At 58.3% G+C, this 21,360-nt stretch overlaps 1 protein-coding gene across 1 annotated transcript in view; it reads right to left on the bottom strand.

Moving 5' to 3' along the window:
- The window catches only part of DNAH17 (dynein axonemal heavy chain 17), a 112,935-nt gene that overhangs the window by 61,105 nt on the left and 30,470 nt on the right, over positions 1 to 21,360 (bottom strand). Inside the window, exons 19-34 of the mRNA XM_040456779.1 lie at positions 19,689 to 19,832; positions 16,817 to 16,999; positions 13,824 to 14,078; positions 12,616 to 12,785; positions 11,815 to 12,037; positions 10,579 to 10,695; positions 10,412 to 10,498; positions 9,221 to 9,373; positions 7,095 to 7,343; positions 5,223 to 5,345; positions 3,609 to 3,956; positions 3,411 to 3,502; positions 2,947 to 3,073; positions 2,170 to 2,322; positions 789 to 914; positions 369 to 639 (exon numbers count right to left, since the gene is read on the bottom strand). Of these exons, the coding sequence (XP_040312713.1) occupies positions 369 to 639; positions 789 to 914; positions 2,170 to 2,322; positions 2,947 to 3,073; positions 3,411 to 3,502; positions 3,609 to 3,956; positions 5,223 to 5,345; positions 7,095 to 7,343; positions 9,221 to 9,373; positions 10,412 to 10,498; positions 10,579 to 10,695; positions 11,815 to 12,037; positions 12,616 to 12,785; positions 13,824 to 14,078; positions 16,817 to 16,999; positions 19,689 to 19,832 (2,821 nt within the window). The remainder of the gene's footprint in view (positions 1 to 368; positions 640 to 788; positions 915 to 2,169; positions 2,323 to 2,946; positions 3,074 to 3,410; positions 3,503 to 3,608; positions 3,957 to 5,222; positions 5,346 to 7,094; positions 7,344 to 9,220; positions 9,374 to 10,411; positions 10,499 to 10,578; positions 10,696 to 11,814; positions 12,038 to 12,615; positions 12,786 to 13,823; positions 14,079 to 16,816; positions 17,000 to 19,688; positions 19,833 to 21,360) is intronic.

Below are 21,360 nucleotides of genomic sequence, written 5' to 3' on the forward strand. Positions count from 1 at the left end.
ACCGTTCATGCTCTGTCTCTCTCTGTCCCAAAAATAAATAAACGTTGAAAAAAAAAAAAACAAAAAAACTTTATAAAAAAAAAAAAAAGGCTCACGGTAGCCTTTGATGATTTGCAGACCAAAAAATTAAAGTTATCCGTTTCTAATAAGTTTCTTTTAATGTATATTTATTCTTGATAGCGAGTGAGGGAGTGAGCCCGGGGGCGGTCAGAGGGAGACACAGAATCGGAAGCAGGTTCCAGGCTCCGAGCTGTCAGCACAGAGCCTGACTCGGGGCTCGAACCCACGAACTGTGAGATCATGACCTGAGCCGAAGTCAGATGCTTAACCCCCTGAGCCACCCAGGCGCCCCTAAAGTTAGGTATTTCTAAAACGGTTGGTTTCCTTTGGGCAGAACCACTGGGGGTTGCCAAGACTGGAGCGCTTTTGGCCGACCGACGGGTAGGGCAATCCCGCAAGGGCACAGCCGCAGAGCGGATGCCTCTGGAAATCTCTCGGCAGTGTTTCGGATGGACCCGCGGGACCACGCACCTGCTTTTTGTTGTAATCTTTGATGGCGTTTTCATAGCCTTCCTCCAGCCTCGCGAACGCCAGGCCCACCTCGGTGGCCCACCAGATCTGCGTGCACGTGAGCGCAATCTGAAAACAGACGGGGGCCCCCCCCGTCGCCCGCGCTGTGAGCGTCACTTCTGATAAAACAGTCCCTGCCGGCCAGATAGGCCGTTACCGGTTGGACTGACCGAGGGGCAGGTGAACACAGCCACCCCCACGCCACCCGAGCCTCAGACCTGGGCTGGGTAATCAAAGATCCACTGCTCCCTCGGCTTTTCCTCGTACGTCACCACGGCTTCTGGAATTTCGTGTCGGAGCGTGGCGCGCATTCGGTCAAGCACTCGGTTCAGCCAGACTTCCACCTGGGGACGGGAGCCACACTAACCCGACGGGCCCTGAGCTCAGCTAGCTCCAAAGACTCGCTTTGTCATTAAAAAAAAAAAACACTAAACCAGCTACCCGTGGTCATCACCCCAGGGGTAGGAAAGTCAAGGTTTTTGCAGAGCAGGAAGAATGACCCGCTTAACAAAATACACTTGGGAAGCCCAGTGGTGCTCCCCGCACCCCCCCCACCGCCCCCCCGGAGACTTGTCACACTGGGCTGGGTGTTCAAGCGTGCATGTGATCTCCAGGCAGACGGGGGAGGGGATTCAGAGAAAATTCTAGAAGACTGGCTATGTCTGGGCCCCTGGGGTGCTACTGATGTTGGGAGACATGGCGTCTGTCCTCTCGGGTCCCCGGCATGTTTTGGCTGCTCCTCAGGTGCCTCGTGTCAGGACCCAAGGTGGTCCCATGGGACAAACTTGCAGCCGGGCCTTCTTTGTATTTGGAAATACAAGCCCTCAAGTAGCCATTGCTGGCGGGGGCGGGGGTGGGGGTGGGGGTGGGGTAGGTGGGTGGCGGCGGGGGAGGGGGCAGGGTGGAAACAGGACAATCAGGTTGGGTTTTCTTTTAGACTAAAGACGGTGCAGGCCAGCTGTGTCTGTAAGGAGCTAACCGGGGGAAGCGGGTCTGAACACGCCTCCGTGACTGGCTCTTGCCCCAGCCCTGCCAACCTTGTCCTGATTTTCCTTGAGCCAAAGTCGGATGCTTAACCGACGGGAGCCCCCCAGGCGCCCCTGAGATCTTCCTCTTTCCTCCCCCAGCGAATTTCTCTGAGCTGCATTTCATTTAGGATGATGTCGAAATCCCATTTGGTTGCTGAGTTGGGCAATGAGACGGGGGTGGGGGGTGGGGGGTGGTGGACAAGGGGCTGCTGGAAGTTTCTGTCGGCAGGAGGTGGCCTCTCAGGGAGGCTAGAGAAGGCAACGGGCCGCCCGAGGTGAGGAGAGCTCTCTGGTCAAAGCCCTAGATCTGACTGTTCGGGGCCCCTCCAGGCGGTCCCCCCACGAGCCCTCAAACAGCTGGACTGTGTCAGAAACCTCCCCTCCCCACCCCTCCTCCTCTGGCTGTTGGCTCGCAAGATACGCTTCAGGCAGGCGTTTCTGGAAATGCTGTTAAGGAAGCTGGTGAAGCTTTTATTCGAGAGAAGGACCGTCACGGGCCGGCGGCCGTGCCGACACCCCCCGCCAGAGGTCCCCGCTGTCCCTCCAGCGTGGATGTGCCCGTGGCGCTCACCTGCCCCGAGAGGTCACACTCTTGGTCAAAGGGAACGTACTCGTCTTCCTTGCTGTGCATGCCCAGGCCGACTTTGAGAGGCTTCCTGTCGTCATCGAGGCGGAACTCCAGCTTGCACAGGCTGTCGAAGAGCTTGGCCAGGTGACGGCCCACCTGGGGCGGGACAGGGCAGACACTGGGTCAGGTGAACCAGGGACTGGGGGGGGGGGGCACGCGGCCTACTTCTCTCCCCCTCCTCTGATCGGTGATGACCAAACACGCGTGACCGACCAAGGGCACAGCGGAGGGCTCTGAGGCGGGAGCCGGCACTGAGAGACAAAGGTCTGTTCCGGAAGATTCCGTTTCCTTGACAAGGCCGTGTCCCTGGGCCACCCCGCGCCGTCCCGTGACTTTACGATTCAAGGAAAGTATAGTGAGATATAGTCATTTCCCCCACCTGCTTAGTCAGTTACCCCTTTTCTCTTTCAGCAGAGCCTCAAGGAGACCTCTCCTCCTGGCTCTCGGGGCCTGGGGTCTGTTAGGACCAGCCAGCGGGCGGGTCTCTGAGAAGCAGCGGCTCACCAAGCCCCGGGCCTCCAACCCTATCTTCCAGATGAGGAAAACGAGGCACGGGAGGTATGGGACAGGATCTGAGACGCGTCCAGTGAAGCGGTCATGGCCGGGCCCCCGGCAGTTTCTGGCGCGGACGGCCTTGTGGAGGTGACGTGCACCCACACGCCTCCACCCCAGCCAGGGCTGCCGAGGGGACGAGCACGGGGCCGCCCGGGGCCCGCCTACCTCCACGGGGTTGTTTCCGTTGGAGAGAATGTCCAGGAGGTCAGCCGAGGAGACAAAGTAGAACCTCGGGAAAGCCAGTCTTTTGGTCTCTAAATATTCCGCCAAGGCCTTTTCGCACACGGCCAGGCTAGGAGGGGGCAGGAAAGGGGGCTGTTGAGGCCCAGTCCTGGGAAGGCCTCCTCCAGCCCAGCCCAGCCCAGCCCCGTCCGCACTGGGCTGACAGCCCCGGAGACGCCCGGCTCGCAGCCCCTTTCATTCAGACCTTCCGACCTGACACACTGCGGGCGTTCCTCTGAGGCCGGACACACGCTGCGTGGCCGGCGTGGCACCCTGTGGCCGGGAGCACGGGCCCCCAGGAAGGGGGGTTTGCTCTGTCCTGGCCCGGGGAGGGGGCGGGGCGCGGGCTGATGGCTCAGGTCCCTGCAGCCAGGACGCCTCTCACCCGGACAGGCGTGGGGACCCACCTCTTCTTCAGATTCTCGAGTTTGTCGTAGAGGCCGGGTTTGTTGGTGGCCTCCACCACGTTGGGCGATTTCACCGCCTCCTCCATCAGGGCCTGGGAAGAGACGGGACCCCCCCGCCCCGCAGGGCGTCAGTAGCCGCGTTTTCTCCGCAGAGCCCTTCCCGCAAAAGCCCGGGAGGAGGGAGAAGGCTGTGCTCGCCTTGAACTGCAGGTCAATGCCGTCGAAGCGCCTGGAGTCCTCCGGCAGCTGGGCGCGGATGTCTTCTGAGCCGATGAAGATGCTCTCCAGGTGGCTCCAGGTTCTCTGGACCTCAAACCAGATGGAGATGACGGAGTCCGCCGTGGACAGCTTCTGCTGCCAGCTCGTCACCTCCTTCAGGAAGTGGGACAGGTACTTGGACATCATCAGGTTCTGCAGCTGGACCTGGTTGTCCTCCAGTGTCTCCACCAGCACCTCGTCCGACTTCAGCATCATGGTGCCCGTGCGCGGGTGCGGCTCGTGCTCAAACTCCATGGTGGACCAGGTGCTGTCCAGGGCTTTCAGAACCTTCCAGGGGACACAGAAACGGGCTCCCTCAGCGGCTGGCAGGAGGGGCCGAGAAGGACCCGGAGTTCTCTGGAACACGGGACGAAGCCCTGCTTTGAGAAGACCGACACGTTCACGCCAGCAACACTGACAGCCGCCAAGAGGGGGAAACAACCCAACTGTCCGTCAACAGACGAACAGACAGGCAAAACGAACAGGTCATCGGCAGGCCGTTGGGCCATAAAAAGGAATGAAGTTTGGACATACGCTCCCACACGGATGGACCTTGAAGACATCACGCCGCGTGAAAGCAGCCAGACGGAAAAGGCCGTACGTTGCGTGACCCCGTTCATACGAGACGGTGGAATGGGCAAATCCATAGGGACGGTGGGTTTTTGGTGGCTTAGACGAGGGACAGGGATGTACGGGAAGGTGGGGGGATTTCTAGAGGGCGTGGCTTTCTTTTTGAGTTAACGGAAATGTCCCAACGTGGAATAATTCTACCACGTGATGCTTGCCCACATCTATGGAGAGACAAAAGCCACTGAGTTGTACGCGTTACATGGGTGAGTGCGACGGCATGTGAATTACGGCTCAGAGAAAGCCAAAACGCGACAACTGACACTCGCCAAGCAGGTGAGGAGACAGGTTTGAACTGCAGAGGGAATCCTCCCCAGTGTCCCTGTGTCCCGGGACTGCCCCAGCCAGCCAGTGGCCAGCCCTCCTGCCTTCCCTCCTTCCACCTCTCCTCCAAAGCCACAAACAAGGGTGCTCCATGAGAGGAGAGAGCTCGGGGCAGTTTTAAATGTGCTACCATTGTTGGGGAGCCTGGGTGGCTCCGTCGGTTAAGCGTCCGACTTCGGCTCAGGTCACGATCTCAACGGTTTGTGGGTTCGAGCCCCGCATCGGGCTCTGTGCTGATGGCTCAGAGCCTGGAGCCTGCTTCCGATTCTGTGTCTCCCTCTCTCTCTGCCCCTCCCCCACTCGCACTCTGTCTCTGTCTCTCTCAAAAATCAATAAAACGTTAAAAAAAAAAAGTGTCACCGTTGCACACAGGAGACAGAAGTATAGCCGGGGTGGAGGAGTGGGGTGGAGGGATAGGATCTTTTCCTCGGTAATAAATTCTGGAAGTATCTGGGGGGCGTCGGTTAAGAGAAAGCCCACCAAGCTTTTGTTTTTGTGTTAAGTGGCCGCTGGACCCCATGCTTGTAGGCGGTGGGCTGGTGGGTCAGGTTCAGCATCATCCCATACGAACAACGTTGCTTTTGACAAAGAAAAAAAAAATACCTTTTCCATCCCCGACTCTTTCACGGCCTTGTCCACGATGTTCCGGACCTCGTCCTCATATTTGTGGAGGTTTAACTGTAGTAAATCTGCCAGGGTGGTCTCATCTGACATTTCGAACTTCACCTGGGGGGTGGGGTGGGGGGAGAGGCACGTTCCGCATCAGGTCCTTTAGCACGGGACAGACATCTCTGTGCCTTGTGGAGAGAGGCAGGTGAGCAAGTAATCCGGGCTGCAGGGGGGGAGCGAGCGGGAGCTCTGTGCCACCGTTGACGGGCTCCGTGACTTGGGTGAGTGGCTCTTGAGATGAGATCATCCTGGATTATCTGTGTGGCACCTAAACCCAGGCGTCCTTATAAGAGAGAGGAGAGGAGGGGAGGGGAGGGGAGGGGAGGAGAGGAGAGGAGAGGAGAGGAGAGGAGAGGAGAGGAGAGGAGAGGGCTTTGAAATGCAGAAGAAAGCCATGTGGTCACAGACGCGGAGATTGGTGGGACTCGGGAGGCAGCCACAAGCCAAGGAACGCCTGGGGCCACCACAAGCTGGAAGAGGCAGCGAAGGACTGTCTCCAGGAGCCTTCGGAGGGAGGGACCCCTGCCCACACCCTGATTTCAGACTTCCGGCCACAGAGCCACGAAAGAACACGTTTCGGTGGTTGGAAGCCCCCGGTGGGTGGTTCTTTGCTGTAGGAGCCCCAGGACGCTAACGCACCTGCTCAGGGATCAATGCTATTGACGTTACTCGCCATTGTTTTCGTAGCAGGCAGAGCTGAGTCTCGGGCACTGTCGCTCTAGTGACAGAATCAGGTGCTGGCCTTGTGCCACGCAGTCCTCAAACCCCTTCCACACGCCCTCTCCTTCGTTCTCGCCATCACACGGGCATTTCCCGACACCGCTTCTGAGCCCCCTCTGGAAACTGGCTTAACCAACCGATAGAACGGAGCGTCTCCCGATCACATTCGGGAAAAGAGCTGCTGGGGTTTCACTAAGTCCCCGGCTGGGGCGTCTTAGGTGCCTGTTGATCGCCGGCCAGGGATCTCTCCCGGGGCGCCTGGGTGGGCACATGAAGCTGCTGGCCAGTGGCCTGCAAAAGCTGTGGTCTCAGCACCCAAGGACTCCGGACAGCCTTTCTGGTCGTCTTGTGTGTCTTTCTCCCAAGGCTCAAGCCACACCCTACCTGCTCCCGAAGCCTTTTCTGTCCTTCCCTGCCCTCGGAGAGGATGCCTCCTCTAAACTCAGAATCGCTGCTGAAAATCCCACTCGGGGATCCCGAATATGATGGCTCGTGCTATCCTCATCTCGCTTCCCTGAGAACAGAGGCTGTGTATTCCCTCTCTCTCTCTCTCTCTCTCTATCCTGGGCACCGCTGTGGGGCCTCTGCAGAGTTGCTGTCCAATATAGTTTTGTTCAATGTTTGCAGACGGTGGGAACTGTTCCTATCTGCCTCCTGCGGATGTCGATGCCAATAACAGCCCCCCAACTAGGGGACACCCCTGGGAAAATTAGGGCGCTAGGGCTCTGTGGTCCCGGGGTGCACGGGGAAGCCAGGAGAACTGTTCATCCGAGCCGAACTTCCGGAACCCTGTGGACAGTCAACTTACAACCGAAACCGACTGCCGGATTCGCGGGGCCCGGTGCAAAATGAAAACGATGGGGCCCTTTGTTAAAAAATTATTAGGAATTCCCAGACGGCCACAGCAGAGCGCCGCACGCAGCACGGGGGCCCTCTGCGCGCAGAGCCCCCCCACCCCCCCCCCCCGGCCCCCGCGTGACCGGTCCAGGTCACAAGTGCCCGAAGCCGGCCTTGCCCACGCCCGGCTTTGCCCGCGTCAGGCCGGCCCGTCCCGCGGCGAGGCCGGCCGGCCGCGGAGAGCACTACCTGGGTGGCCTGCATGAGCTGGTGCCAGTGGCGGTCCCGGATGGCGGGGTTCTGCAGCTCGCTGACGGCACGCAGGGACGTGATGGTGTTCTTCACCATGTTGTCCAGCCCCACGAAGGCATCCCAAGCTTTTATCTCCTTGTCCAGGGACCTCACGTCCTTGGCAAACTTCTTACAGTCTGTGTCCATCTGTTCGACGTTAATATTTTTCCACTTGGTGGTCTTCCAGTTGTCGATGCTGGTGTTCACCTGAGGTGGGGACAGCTCACTGAAGGTTCGGGAAGACGGCCGGGTTACCTTCCTGCCGTGGCCCCCCGGGGAACAGCGAGGGTGGTCAGGTGGACAGATACAAGGGTGGCGGGGGCCGGGGCGGGGAGACGAGTTGTACGGATACAACTTAGAAGTCGGCAGTTAAGATAGATTTGGGCAGTGTCCTATGGTGGGCGTTATTGCTCTATTTTTTTTATTGTTGTTTTTTTTTTTTTAATGTTTGTTTATTTTTGAGAGAACAAGAGACAGAGGGCAAGCGGGGGAAAGGGAGAGAGAGAGAGGGAGACCCAGGATCCGAAGCAGGCTCCAGGCTCCGAGCCGTCAGCACAGAGCCCGACGCGGGGCTCGAACACACGGACCTTGAGATCAAGACCTGAGCCGAAGTCGGACTCTTAACCCAAAGGCCCCTCTACTTAACAGGACCACCCGACGTGCTTCGACCAGGAAAACATGAGTGATGCCTGGCACTTGGGGGCAGAGGCACTTCACTGCCAGGGCTCAACTCCGAGTTCTGTCGCCTTGGCAATCACGGACACGTGTGTGGCTACCTAGCCCGGATCTCTGAGCCGCCCCAGGGCTGCTTAGAACTAACGCGTGGATTCGGCACGGAAGAGAAATACGCTTTTGTTGTTAACAACACAGAGCTGTCTTTCAGGGCTGTTTGTTAGTGCAGAGTAACCTGGCTTATACTGACTGGTGACAACGTGTTAGAAGAAACCGGAAGACACAGGATGTTCCCCTGGGAAAAACCCTACCAACAGTGACGACAGAAGACCACAGATCTTCTGGGTCTGGGATGGGCTGAAAACGGATGCGTAGCTGGGATCGAAGGGACGAGATTATCGGCACGGGCACTTGAGGCAGGGAGGCCCGGGCGGACAAGAGTACTTGTTACCGAACGAGAGAGAGGTGGGGGTGTTTACAAGAAACCTGCCTGGAAGCTATGCTCAGAGGCAAACCTCAATCACATCAGTGGCTCTTTCTGGAAGATTTAAGCTTATTCTCTATCCTGTTTTCCTAGAAGCGTCCTGGCCAGTTCGGTCTGGAGAGCTGTCCCTGAAATACTCTGGCTGTAAACGCTTACTGTTCCCTCCCGGGCAACGTAGGCTCTAGTCTGTGCTGAGTGGTGTTTGTCGAGGGGAAGTGCAGCCACCCGTCCTCTCTGGCTTTACCGCTGCCTGCTGGGATGGCCTTCCGACGCAAGAGACTCGAGTTCAGCTAAGTGTGGAAAGTAAGTATGTGTCCGCTCTTGTTAGGAGCGGTCGTAAGAGAGCCTGTGACTCCAGAGACGCCTCCCCCTGTGTAAGCCCTGCGTGGGCTCAGTGCGGTCATCTTCAACATCGACCTCTGCCATCCTGACAGAGAAACTAAACGAGGAGACAGAGGGTGCTTCCGTACGGGAGCCCTGCGTCACACCGGGAGAGCAGTTCTCCCCAGATTAGCTCGCGGAGAAGATTCGGCTCCGTATAAAGGGGTGATGGTTTTCCCTCTCGAAGGGGAGGAGGATTTGACAAAGATCCTCAAGTTCGATCCCGAGAATGAGAGAGAAGGCTCACGCGTCTCTGCAAACGGGGGAGCTGGGAGGAGAGGCGGCAGGAGCCCCCAGGCGCTCGTGCGCTACCCTTCGAGAGGGGGTGCCTGCGTCGGCCACGCCGTCGCATCCGAGCGGCAGGAGGATAGCGGGAGCACCTCGTCTGGGCGCTGGGGTGCAGTGGGGGCGCAGAGCCCCCTCCCCCCGACATCCGGATGCTGGGCTGCGGCCGGTGCAGAGCCACCTGTCCCCCCGCCGCCCCGTCCTCGGGTCCCCGTGGCGCTGGCCTGCCCCGTCCACACCTGGTGCTTGCCATCCGCCTCACCATGACGATCATGTCCCAGAGCTCCTTCAGCAGGCGGACCTCCTTGTGACAAGCTTTGAGCTGCTTATAGTCTGGGACCGTGACTTCGAACAGGCTCCCGGACTTGCACAGGGAGTCCATGATGCTCTCCATGGACGCGATACTCTTTTGTTGCTGGGGGGGACGGTGAGGGAGGGGGTCAACAGCACCGTTGGCACTCAGCGCCGGCCTCCCTCTCGCCCTCCGCCACGTCCCGGGGCACCTTCTCGGGGTCGCCGCCAGCACCCTGCTGTGTCCTAGCCCCACGCGCCGACCATGGGGCAACGGTCGCTACCCTCCCCTCCTGCCTTCAGGCGCCCGCTGCTTCTGATCGTGCGGGAAGGCGGTTTAGGCTCAAGGAGTGGACGGACTCTATGCGAACTTCCTGAGACTTCCAGGCTTTCCTAATTTTCACGCTCTATTTTATTTTATTTTTTACCTTATTAAGCATTACGTAGGTAATGCCTGATGGCTTTAAATATGATGGAAGCCTAGGCAAGAGGAGGAAGGCAAGAGTCACCCCAAACCAGGAGAGCGAGAGTGGGCGCTTCCGTGTCGAGTAAGCGCGTTGTCTGCGCGGGCGTGAAGGTGGGCTCCCCGTGCATGCGGGCGGGTGGCTCCAAGAGGCCTTTCGCACGCACACACCCGGTTACTAGACAAGCTCACGCGGGATCCCCCTGCAGCATCAGCCCAGGGCCCTCAGGCTCCAGGAGACGCTGAGCGCCTCCCCACTGGGCTCGGGGACGTGACCCTGCAGAACGGGGACCATCTTGGGGAACATCTTGGGGAATGGCAGCCCCGAAGCTGCGTGGGAAGACCAGAGGCTGGGGGAGGGCACGCACGGGTGACCCTGAAGGTCACATGCACTTGCGGTCTCTTGCGCTAAGTCCTGAGTGCCCCACACGCTCCTTCGCGGGAGGCCGCGGGACCCGAGCCCGAGTGGGTGGTCAGGCCCAGCCCCGTGGAATTTGCACGTTGGACACCGGTCACGGATGAAACAGCGGAGACGGAGGGGGACGTGGTGAGAGGCTCGGGCACGGGACTTGGGGTCCGTGGGGACACCTGCGCACACGCACAGCCCCGAGGCCAGGCCCCTCGAGGCCGCGTCCCTGGACGCCCACGAGTGACAGCCTGAGGAACGGCCGAGAGGCACCGGGGCCTCGACCGACGTACCTTATTCAGGGACTTGTAGGGGTCGGGGTCCGTGAAGGTGAACGGCGCTTCTTGCCGGAACTTCTCCCTGAACTCGTGCTGCTTGAGCTAAGGGAGGAGCAGCCGCGTCACCCTCCCCAGCCTGGCCACGTGGAGGGTGCGGGCCCGGCCCCCCGGGATGGCACCACCTCGAACTGCTGGCACTTCCGTCTCAGGATGTTGACCTCGTTGGCCTGGAGGGGCGCCACGTTCTGCTTCACCTGGATGGCCAGCTTCTTGGTGTTTGTCCACTGCTCGGGCAGCTCCTGCGGCAGATCGAGCCCAGGGGCCGTTCCTTTTTCCGTTGTTTCAAGAAACTTCCTATCGCGAAGTGTGACGGACTCACGGGGAATCGCCAAAGGAGTAGAGAGTCCTGTGTGCCTCCCCCAGCCTCCCCCCGGGGCTGGCATCTCAAACGGCCGCGGTGCGACCCCCACCCCAGGAAACCAGCATCGGCGCGTTTCCGGGAACCGGGTGGCAGACCTCATCCGCTTTCACCCTGCATTAACCCGATTCCACCAGCGCACGAGTGTGCACGCGATTTGTGCGTGAGCATGTGTCGTCCTAAGCGATCTGAACCCACGTCTAGGTCCCTGTGACCACATCCTCAGCGCACACACACGGAATGGTCCTTTGCCGGGAAGAACTCGTCTTACGTGGTCTCTGTATCTGCCCCCAGCCCGTCCGTGGGCAACCACTAACCTTCTCCCCATTTCTAGAATCTTGCTAGTTTAAGCACGGCTTTAACGATCAGATGGATTTTTGTATTTTCAAAGTTCTCCACCCCGAGCAACTATCGGACTTCTAATCGTAAGATGCTGAGGCCCTCCCCCTTCCACCCTGCCCTGCCACGGGGAGAGCCGGGCTGACCCGGGGCCTTCCGGGCTGGGCAGTTCCCAGAGCAGCTGCCCCCATGCCCCTCCAGGAGGGAGCCGGCCCTGCCTCGGCCTCACGGCCCTTCCCCTCACCTCTGCGGGGCCTCCGCTGACCCCGCTCTCCGTCCACTGTCCCCCGCACCCAGGGCGGACCCGTCCTCAGGGGCAGGTGTGGGGTACAGGGGCATTTTTAATCCAACAGTTAAAGGGAGGCCCCACTGGCCCCACCCTGGAGGCCGCCTCAGTGTCCCTTCCTCTGTGGGGACATTCCACGGGGTTCCTGAATCCAGAGGGGAGGTTTATCGTGCAGGCCCCGCGTGAGGCCTTGTCCCTGTTCAGACAGCCTGCACCCCCACTGCAAGGCCCCCAGCAGTGGGCAGCCTCCCTCCCCTCTTCCCTGGAGGCACTCCTCCCCTCTTCCCTGCACACCCTCCTCCCCCCACCCTGCCCAGCACTGGGCGGCCTCCCTCCCCTCTTCCCTGCACGGCGCGGCACCTGACCACTGTCTACCTGCAGCTTCACATGCGTCTCCTCCGGCATCTCCTCCCCGTAGGTCTTGAGCAGCTCGATGGTTTGCTTCAGGGGCTCAAACATGTTGTCGGTGGCCACCTGCCTCTCCTTGACCTTCATCAGATGCCCCATCACCTCCACGAGACCGTCATAATCCCCCTCCTTGAGGGGCTTTGTCAAGCCCATCCTGGCAACTTTCATGAAGGCCTCTAGGTCAGCCAGGCTGTTGAACGAGAGGGCCCGGTGACAGGCGCCCCCCTCCACGGGGAGGGTGAGGCCCATCGGAGGCGGCGGCCAGCCCCGAGGGCTCCCCCGTTGTGCTGCGGGGCCGTGCTGAGCAAGGGAGAGCTCCTGTCCGCCCCCCGACACCACCTTGACCCTCACCCTACGCCTTACCAGCCCCACTCAGACTGGCCTCCTGGGCAGAGCTCAGCCCTCCCGTACTCTGTCCCGGCACCGTGCCCTCAAGGTCCTGACTGCCACCTCTGGTCTCGTGGGGCCGGTCCCCTGGTGACACTTCAGCCTGCTCTGCCCCACCCTCCAGGCTGCAGACCGTGCGTGCTCAATAAACAGGTGTCGAACGAAGCACAGGGTGTCCCTTCACAGCCGGTGACACCTTTCCGCTGGGACCCCCACCCCCACCCCTTGCTGGGGGCCCACTGGCCTCTAAGCCTGACCTTCAGCCACCCCATGGCCCGGAGGAGGGCCCACCAGCACCACGGAAGCTTGTCTGTCCGGCTCTCCAGGGACGCGGCCCTCTGCAGGGTGGCGGGGGATGGGCTGCGGGGTCCCGGTGCCCACCTGTTGACGACGTGTTCGCCCAGGTGACGCTTGAACGTGAAACCCCAGCGCTTGATGATGTTGAGCAGAGCCTGCTTGAAGGGGCGGCAGTCGCACTGCAGCCAGCCGTTGAACACCTTGGCGTTCTCACACTTGGACACCTCCTCGTACAGCTTCTCGTAGGAATCGATCTGGAAAACGGGGCCACGGCTCAGTCGGGCGGCCGTGGGAGGCGGCGGCACAGCACGCGGGCGGCCCCCACCCTCCTGCGGGGCACGGCTTCCCGTCCCGGCAGCCCCGGGTTCCCCGCAGCCCAGTGGCCCATCCCCAGCTCAGGCAACCTGTCGGAAAGGGACGCCATCGGGCAAGGCCAGCACGGCCTCTGCAGGACGGGCCAGAAGCCAACAGGTGAATGCGGTCAGGGCAGGCTTGGGGCACCCTACACTTGGCCCTCTTCGTGCGGCGTTCCATTCTCGGGGCTCTCACGCTCCACCAGCCGCCCCCACCCCGTGCGGCGGCATCGGCCCTGGTGCGCGTCTCCCCTGGGGGCGGGTCACTGCTGCTCACGGGCGACTCCCCGTCACCGCGCGCGGGCAACAGGTGGAGGTTTGCGTACTAACGGTTTTTCTCACGTTCCGTCTTTCTGCTCTGGCACCTGCAGCCTTGCTGAGCCTGGTGGGACGGTCCCTCCCAAGGCTGGCAAGTTCCCAGGGAAGGCCTCTCCCCAGGGAGCGTCTTTCTTATACCAACCAACCCAGAACCCACTCCCCAACCACCCTCTTCGCCCTCGGGGCCAACATTCCCCTGTCCTCAGCACCCCAGGGCCTGGTCCCCACAACGAGGCACCAGCCCTACACCACGGAATCCACTGACGTGATTCCCACTAGCTGATCCTAGGTCCCCTTGCCCTGCCTCTCCCGAATATTCCTTCCAGGCTGTGAATCACGCCTTCCCCTCTGTCCCTCTGCCTCCAGACCGACCCCAGTGCTGCCCCCCAGTGCTGACCCCGTGGCCCTGCGGGGCGGGGCCTGCCTCCTCCTCCTGGAACCAGTGAGTCACAGACTCTTCCATGGCGATCATCTCCTGCTCGGCTGGAGTCACCAGACCCGAATAACAATAAAACCCGCATTTTGAACCTTTCACCGGAGGTTTGAACGGAGCCCAGTGACCTCCCTCCCTGGGGTGGGTGGGGGAGGGGGGTGATCCCAGGGGGCGAGGCTCACGCGCACCTGCTGTTGGAAGTGGGCGAGGGTGGGCGGCGTCTTGGGGAGGGCCTCCTCGGCCCGGGTGTCCAAATCGTCCAGGGTGGCCGCCCGCCCGTAGATGAGGAAGTTCTTCATGAACTCCTGGGGGTCGTCCATCCACAGGTAGGAGTACCTCTCGAAGGAGTCCTGGTACTCCTCGGCCTCCTTCATGGCGCTGAGGACCAGGTTGGACAACTCCTCCCTCGTCTCTATGAGGTCCGACATGTCCTCGAGGTCTGCCTGGGAGCGGGCAGGAGACAAGCAGACCTGTGAGCGGTTTTGCCGGGGGTCACGGCGTGGAGGTCATCTCTCCGCCCTGCAAGGAAGCTCCCTGCCGGCGGGAGCGTTGCTAACCTCTCACGGTGGGAAACAGAAATCTGACCACTTGCAAGGTTCGCCCGTGAGGAGATCACGTCGAACGTGACTTTTGTCTGGCGGACCCCAGGGTGACTCACACACTGATTCATCTGCGCCGTGCACCTGCTGTGCGCCACACGAGGGGGTGGGCACGGGGGATCTAGACAGGGCTCGCACGGAGGGTCCAGGGGCGGGGTCAGACGTTCACCAAACAATCCCAGACCCTGAGACTTGCCCTAATGTTCACCGGGGAGGAGGTGGGGGGAACGCTCCCTGCGGAAGTGACCGTTGTTTGGACCCCTGCTGGATGGTTGGGGGGGGGGCGCAAAAAGCAAGAGAAGCAGCGAGGCACAAACAAAGGCCCTGTGCTGGAAGGACGCGGCCGTCTGAGGAACTAAAAGGAGTCCACCACGATGGCTAGGGCGGGGACCAGGGGAGGCCTGTTCTGGACAGAATCTTCTGCGTTTCAAGCGACAGAAAACCCATTTCGTATTTTCGTATACGTAATGTGTAATAAATTTCGTATACGTAATTTATTTACGAAATAAAATTATGAAATTTTATTTTCGTATCTTAAGATTCACTGACATCTTCTAAAAAACGTTTTTAATATTTATTTTTGAGACAGAGACAGAAAATGAGCCGGGGAGGGGCAGAGAGAGAGAGGGAGACACAGGATCCAAAGCGGGTTCCAGGCTCCAAACTGTCAGCACAGAGTCTGACGCGGGGCGCGAACCCACAAATGGTGAGATCGTGACCTGAGCTGAAGTCGGACGCTTAACTGAGCCGCCCAGGTGCCCCAAGATTCACCGACGTCTTAAAAAACCTTGCTGGCTGGGGAGACACCACCCTCCTGGGGACTAGACAATTCTGAGCAAGGCTAAGGGCTCAGGAACAGGGAGCACACCCTTCATATGCAAACCATCCAGCCCTGGGTCTCGACACACCAGCCCTGGCGCGCCCCCACCACCTCCTTTATCCCAAGCCAACGCTCCTCCTATCCTAAGTGCCCCAGGGTCAGGTACCAGGTAATCGAGGCGACCCCTGGGCCTCAGAGTCACTGACGTCAGTGCAAACTGGCCAGTTCTGAGCTGTTTCCCTCACCAGCCTTGCCTCTCCTGCAGAAACCCCATGAAAGTCTCTGGCCTGGGCGATCCTCCTCATTCCTGCTTCTGCCTCCCGACTGCACCTGCTTGGATCCCTGCCACCCCTCGGGGCCCGCCAGGCCTCCCGTTTCTATGGGAACTGTGAGCAGCACTAACTTTCCTCTCAATGGCACCGGCCTCTCCACATCACCGCTCAGTCACCTCCGTAAACTAAGATCCCACAGGTAGGAATGAGACCGGTGTGTGTGGGAGGGTGCAAGGCCTGGGGCGTGGCATGATCAGCAGGATCCTTGTCTTACTTTGCTCTGTCCTCCTCCACGTGTGGCTTCCTCAGCAAATGGATCCCCTCAGAGCCCCACGGAGGCTGCAGGAGCTCCAGACTCGCATCCTGCCAGACTCCGGAGCTCACGGGGTCCCACGTCCATACCTGAGTGAATGTCTGGTGGCAGACTCTATTCTGGGCTCTGGAACAGCTTGCCGTGTGCACTTGGGCCGGGCTCGTCCCCTTTCTGTGGCTCAGAAATCCTCAGGCCGTTTTCTTTGCCTGATACCGTCGGCCTGGGAATCCCCTCCTCACCCTTCAAGACTCGTGCACACTCAGCTCCTCTGGGAAGCCACCCTTGACCTTGCCACTCATCTCCTCTGTGTACCCACCTCACCGCACGCGCTCGCGGGCACACACGCTCACACACAGGCACACACACACGCACGTGTGCACACACACCTTCCTCCCTAACAGTACAGAGCTTCTTGTTGTAAATACCTGTTATTGCAAAGAATTCATGCCCGTTACCAAAACTTCAAGCGGTGCTCACGTATATGAAATAAAAAACCTTGCACCCCCTGTCCCGCCCCGACCCTTCACCGTCCCCCATCCTTAACCCCATCCTGTTTCCAGAGGTAAGCACTCTTAACAGTTCGGAGTGTATCCACAGAAATACAGGCTTTTGTTTGTGTCGACGAATGAAATCGTATTCTACGCGTTGTGCCACAACTTGATGAGCACTTAACAACCTGTCACCGGCCTCTTTCCACCCCTGGCTCATGTTTGGGACTCAGCTGGCTGTCCTTGTGCGGATGGGCCCGAATCTACTGGAATCTACTGGAGAGCTCCCTTATTGGAGGGCATTTAGGTCTTTTCCAGTTGGGGTTTCCCTGTTATACAGACAACGCTCTGACAAACACGTCCTCAGACCTCCCTCCAGGGGGAGCCTAACTTCCTATGCCTTTTTTGTGTCTGGAGAATCCGCTCGAACTGGGTCTTGTTTCCGGGTGTTTAATGCATCGAGGGTCCGAGGATGTGCGAGCCAGGGAAGCGTGTTGGTCGAGATGCCCGAGCACTGAGGGACTCACAGGGTTAACCTCCAGAAGGGAGCGAACTACCAGCACGCGGGGTAAGAGCACACGCTTGCCATCTTGGTGGGGTGGGGGCGCGTCGGGGAGGTGACCGGAACAGGGGAGCCGTAGGAGCCTCTGCAGGGGAGGAAGGTGGGGCCGGGTGAGGCCCGGACTGACCTTGTAGCTCATTCGGTTCTTGGCCAGCCGGGGGATGAGCTTGGCTGCAGTGTAGATGTCGTTGATCAGGCCCTCAATCAGCATCAGGAAGCCATAGTCGGGGCCCAACTCCAGGGACGGATTGAAGACCAGCCCGTCCTCGTCCAGCTGCATGAGGACCTCAAACAGCGGTGCCACGCTCCCCTGGAAGAGATTGTCCCGGGCTCAGTACCTCGAGCTCGGATGAACCTCTCCCAAGGTCCCAGTGTTCCCTCCGGGCACCACAGGGCTGCCCCGGGCCGGCCGGGAGCACTTGGGGGAGCACGCCTTCCCGGGCCCTTTGAGCCACAGGGCTCAGAGCAGGCTGGAGCAGGGGACCCCCCCCACTGCCTCACTGCAAAGCCTGTATCTGTAGCTCACCAGCTGCGTGGCCTCCCAGGCTCCCCAAAAACATAAAATGAGGATAATCTTGTGTAGAATAGAGATGCCAACTGTCCCCATCTCTTGAGGTTATTATGAGGACTAAGTAAGTCAGTAACGCATGAAGCGTGGGAGTGGTGGCCGGTGACTGTGAGTGGCCCACAGTGCATGGTGGGCTGGGGGTGGGCGGTGTCCCAGCTGGGCAGGACGGGCTTCGCTGCGCTCCAGAAAGCACAGCCCTCCCATCTCTGGAGGCCCCTGGCTCTAGGTAGTTGTGCGGTGAAGCACCTTCGCCACAGAACTCATTGACGGTCGAACAGCTTTGCCATAAAAGATAAAAAAAAAAAAAAAAAAATAGCCTGTTGGTGGTTTGTTCTCAGAGGTGTCTGCCATTTTTTATCACACGATATAAACCTCGGCTAGCCCTCGCCGTGGGTGCCAGGGGAGGTCAACCGCGGGTGTCAGCTTGATGGAAAACACGGTGGTGAACTTCCTGGGAGTGTGAAACAAGGCCGGGTAAAGCCAGGTTGCACGCTCGACTCTCCTAGAAACGGAGAGCACGCCAGTTACGACGCGCGACGGCATCAGCATTTTCCTGTATTTCCTGCAGAACGCTGGGTGCCTATCAACCTACACGTGACAGTGTGCCAAGGGGACACGTCAGCGGAGACGCTTTCACGGGGCAAATACCATCAGTTACCAATTGGCACCCTAGTATTTGGAAAATGGATACCTCTCTTAAATGAAGGAAGAAATTTATTTATTTATTTATTTATTTATTTATTTAATGATTTTATTTTTGAGAGAGAGAGAGAGACAAAGCATGAGTGGGGTAGGGGCAGAAAGAGAGAGAGAGACACACACATACACGCGCGCGCGCGCGCACACACACACACACACACACACACACACACACACAGAATCCAAAGCAGGCTCCAGGCTCTGAGCCATCAGCACAGAGCCCGATGCCGGGCTCAAACTCACAGACCGTGAGATCATGACCTGAGCCAAAGCCGGACGCTCAACTGACTGAGCCACCCAGGTGCCCCAGAAGAAATTATTAATATGATTAGTTTTGTCCTGTTTCATGGGGGCCTTTTTAATGTCCCTCTTTTATCTTTCATGGCAAAATTGCCTTGTGGCCAATTAGCGAAGCAACTAAAACACCTGCTGTGGAATACCAGCCACCAGGTGGGTCGGCCTCAGCTGTGCCCCAGCAAGGACAGCCAGCCACTGGACTTCCCCTTCATAAAGCACGTGTGCACCGCAACCCTGTCTGTTCCTGGATCCCCCTTGCGAGGCTGCATGGCTATGGGTGATGGCCTCATTTGTAAGGTGACCCGATGGAGGTTAGCCCCACACCAGCGATGCTCCGAGGATGGGCCAAGGCCCACGGGTGGCCATGAAATCCACTCCACGGCTGCTAGTGTTCTTCTAAACACAGTCCCACGATGGCCCTGTGGGCGATTGACTTGAGAACCCAATACAACCAATGGATGGTGTCTACTGGTGTTTAAGTGAATTGCTAACTGGCACAAAAGGCCAGTTGCCACCAACTCAGATGACCAGGCTTTTCTAAAGCCTCTGACTCAGGGCTCTGCTCTTGCTGCTGGGCTGCGTGCAAATATAGGGACTCCCTGGGACTTTTGGAGAAGGACATTTTGTCATCAGGGGATCGTCATGGTTTTGATGGTGACTAACTATAAATTACAGAACTTGCTGACATTTTGCATCACTGTGGGTTGCTTGGTGAACCTTAGAGTCGGTAGTAACGATGACGATCCATCAACAGAGTTTTGGGTCTGTGATTGTCTGGTGACACCCGGCCTTTGAGACGTATGTGCTGGGCTCAAGCATGAACCATCCATCTCTGCAGCTGGTCCGAGGGCGCCTCGCTGTCCTTCCCACTGTCCTTCCAGTGGGTGCACTGGGTGGGCCGGGGGATCTTTGATCATGCCCTGCTAGCATATTCGATACCATTTGGGAACTATTGTAATGAAAAAGACATGGCTCGGGGAGGGCTGACCCACGGGGAAAACGGTGGAGAACATTCCGGGATGAAATCAACCAGCACGTCCTCTTTGCCGGCCTGCTTTACACTCCCGCCCGCCCCGCGGAGGGTTGAGTCGGTTGGTAGCTGATGTTGCCGACAGGAGGGTACACCCTGCCCAATCCGTAAGACTAGGGGGCCAGCGGTGCCTGCTTTCCCTCACCTAGCAGCAAGGCAGGGCCTGGCCGATGCACGGTGACCAGATGCCCTGAGTGCTGGGGCCTGAAGAGGGTCCTGGCATGCAGGAATCTCAGTTTCAAGTCCAGGGTGAGGAGTTCCCCCTACGCAGGTTTTAAGGTCTGTTTACTTGTAACATGATAGCCTGGTCTATGCAAACTATAGATTGCAAAGTAGACCTTATTTTACAGTTACAATACCGTAAGTACAGCACAAATGTACGTGTATCTTATGTTTATAACTCACATCCGCGACCATGTTGTCCATTAGGTAGTTCAGAGATTTGCGGATGAAATGGTCAAATTCGTCCAGGACCATGTCGTCAATGTAGTCGATGTAGTCTTTCCAGGACTGGCTCGTCGTATCTGCTCTGAACAGCTCAGCATTTTCCTGTGAACAGAACCACGCAGTCGGCTGATGCTTCATGGATTCACCTGCTCCTTCTTTAACCGACTCACTAGGGGACTCTCTGGGCTACTCTTGTCCCTGTTCACATACTCCAGGCACACGGGGTTGCTTTTAGCTTCCTGAAAGTGCCGGGCTCTTTTCTACGTCAGAGCCTTCCCACAGGCTGCTTCTCATTCTTGCTTCCCATTCTTGCCAAGCCTTCCTTCTTCTAACCTTTTAGGTTTCAGCCCAAATGTTACCTTCTCACAAAGGAAAGCCCCTCCTACCCCCCCGTTGGCCACACCCTATTCATCTCAGATTTGGCTTCTGTTCCTGCCTCTTACCTGTAATCCCTCTAGCAATCCATTATTTGTGCCTACTATAGCACAGATGCAATCCTGAATTATTGTATTTATTTGTGTTTAGTCTGTACCTCCCCTTAATACCAAGCTACATGAGTTCATGGATTGACTGTCCTTTCCACCACTGTACCTTCAGCTTGTGGCAGGATGCTTGGGACAAAGCAGGAGCTGGTGAATGGATGGATGGGTGGGTGGAATGATGAGTGGATGGGTGTTTGGATGGATGGATGGATGGATGGATGGATGGATGGATGGTTGAGTGGGTGGATGGATGGATGGGTAGACAGATGGGTGGATAGATGGATGGGTGGATGAACAGATGGATGAATCTGTAAGACACTGAGAGCTATAGGGTAAACAAAGATGAATATGGCCCAGTCCGCACCCTCAGGGCAGTTATCTTCTAATAGGGGAAAGAAGACACAGGCCTAAGTAACTTCAGCCTAAGGCAGAAAGAAATGGTTCAGATGATTATTACGTGCATCGAGGACTCTGGCAAATGGGACAACAAAGCCTTGCCCCCTCAGCTTGCTGGCTTCCACTTTTCCCAGGTTCCTATTCCCCGGCGCGCTGCCTCCTCTCTGTCCTCTTTCTGTGCCATTGTGCTGTGGACCCTTCCCTCATTCCAGCCAAATTTCTCTCTGCTTTGCCCATTTCCAACACATCTGAGAGCGTAACAGGTTAACTGGTCAACGCTTCCAAGTAATAGGTTTGCAGCTACACATCTTAATTTAGTGGGAGCTTCTGGCACCAAGGCAAAGGGGAAGGAAGAGGGTCTGGAAACAAGACAGAATATCTTCTGATCCAGTCAAGTAACTCCACTGGGGCAATGGCCTTGTAAACAATGGCTTGACCATGAGAACAACCAATGAGATACCCTCCTCCCTGGTGGGGCGGTGGAGGGGGGGGGGGCGGGTGGTGGTGCTGCGGTCTGTCTGGGTGTGGTGATCCATCACTGAAGTCCACATCCATGATTTGTACCAAGCATCAGAAAACCCAAAAACAACTGCCCTGAAAATATCTTGAGCTCAAGGTAGAATCTTCTTTTTTGGGGGCCAAGGCAGAGCTCCACCTCTCATACGTGCCTCAGAAACAAGCTAAAACGGAAGCCGGATCAAACGGCGGCCAGTGAGGAAGGTGTGAGAATCCCCGCGTCGTTGGGAACCTGG

The sequence above is a fragment of the Herpailurus yagouaroundi genome, unplaced genomic scaffold, assembly GCF_014898765.1.
Source record: "Herpailurus yagouaroundi ecotype Mexico unplaced genomic scaffold, PumYag 217, whole genome shotgun sequence".
Lineage (NCBI taxonomy): Eukaryota > Metazoa > Chordata > Mammalia > Carnivora > Felidae > Herpailurus > Herpailurus yagouaroundi.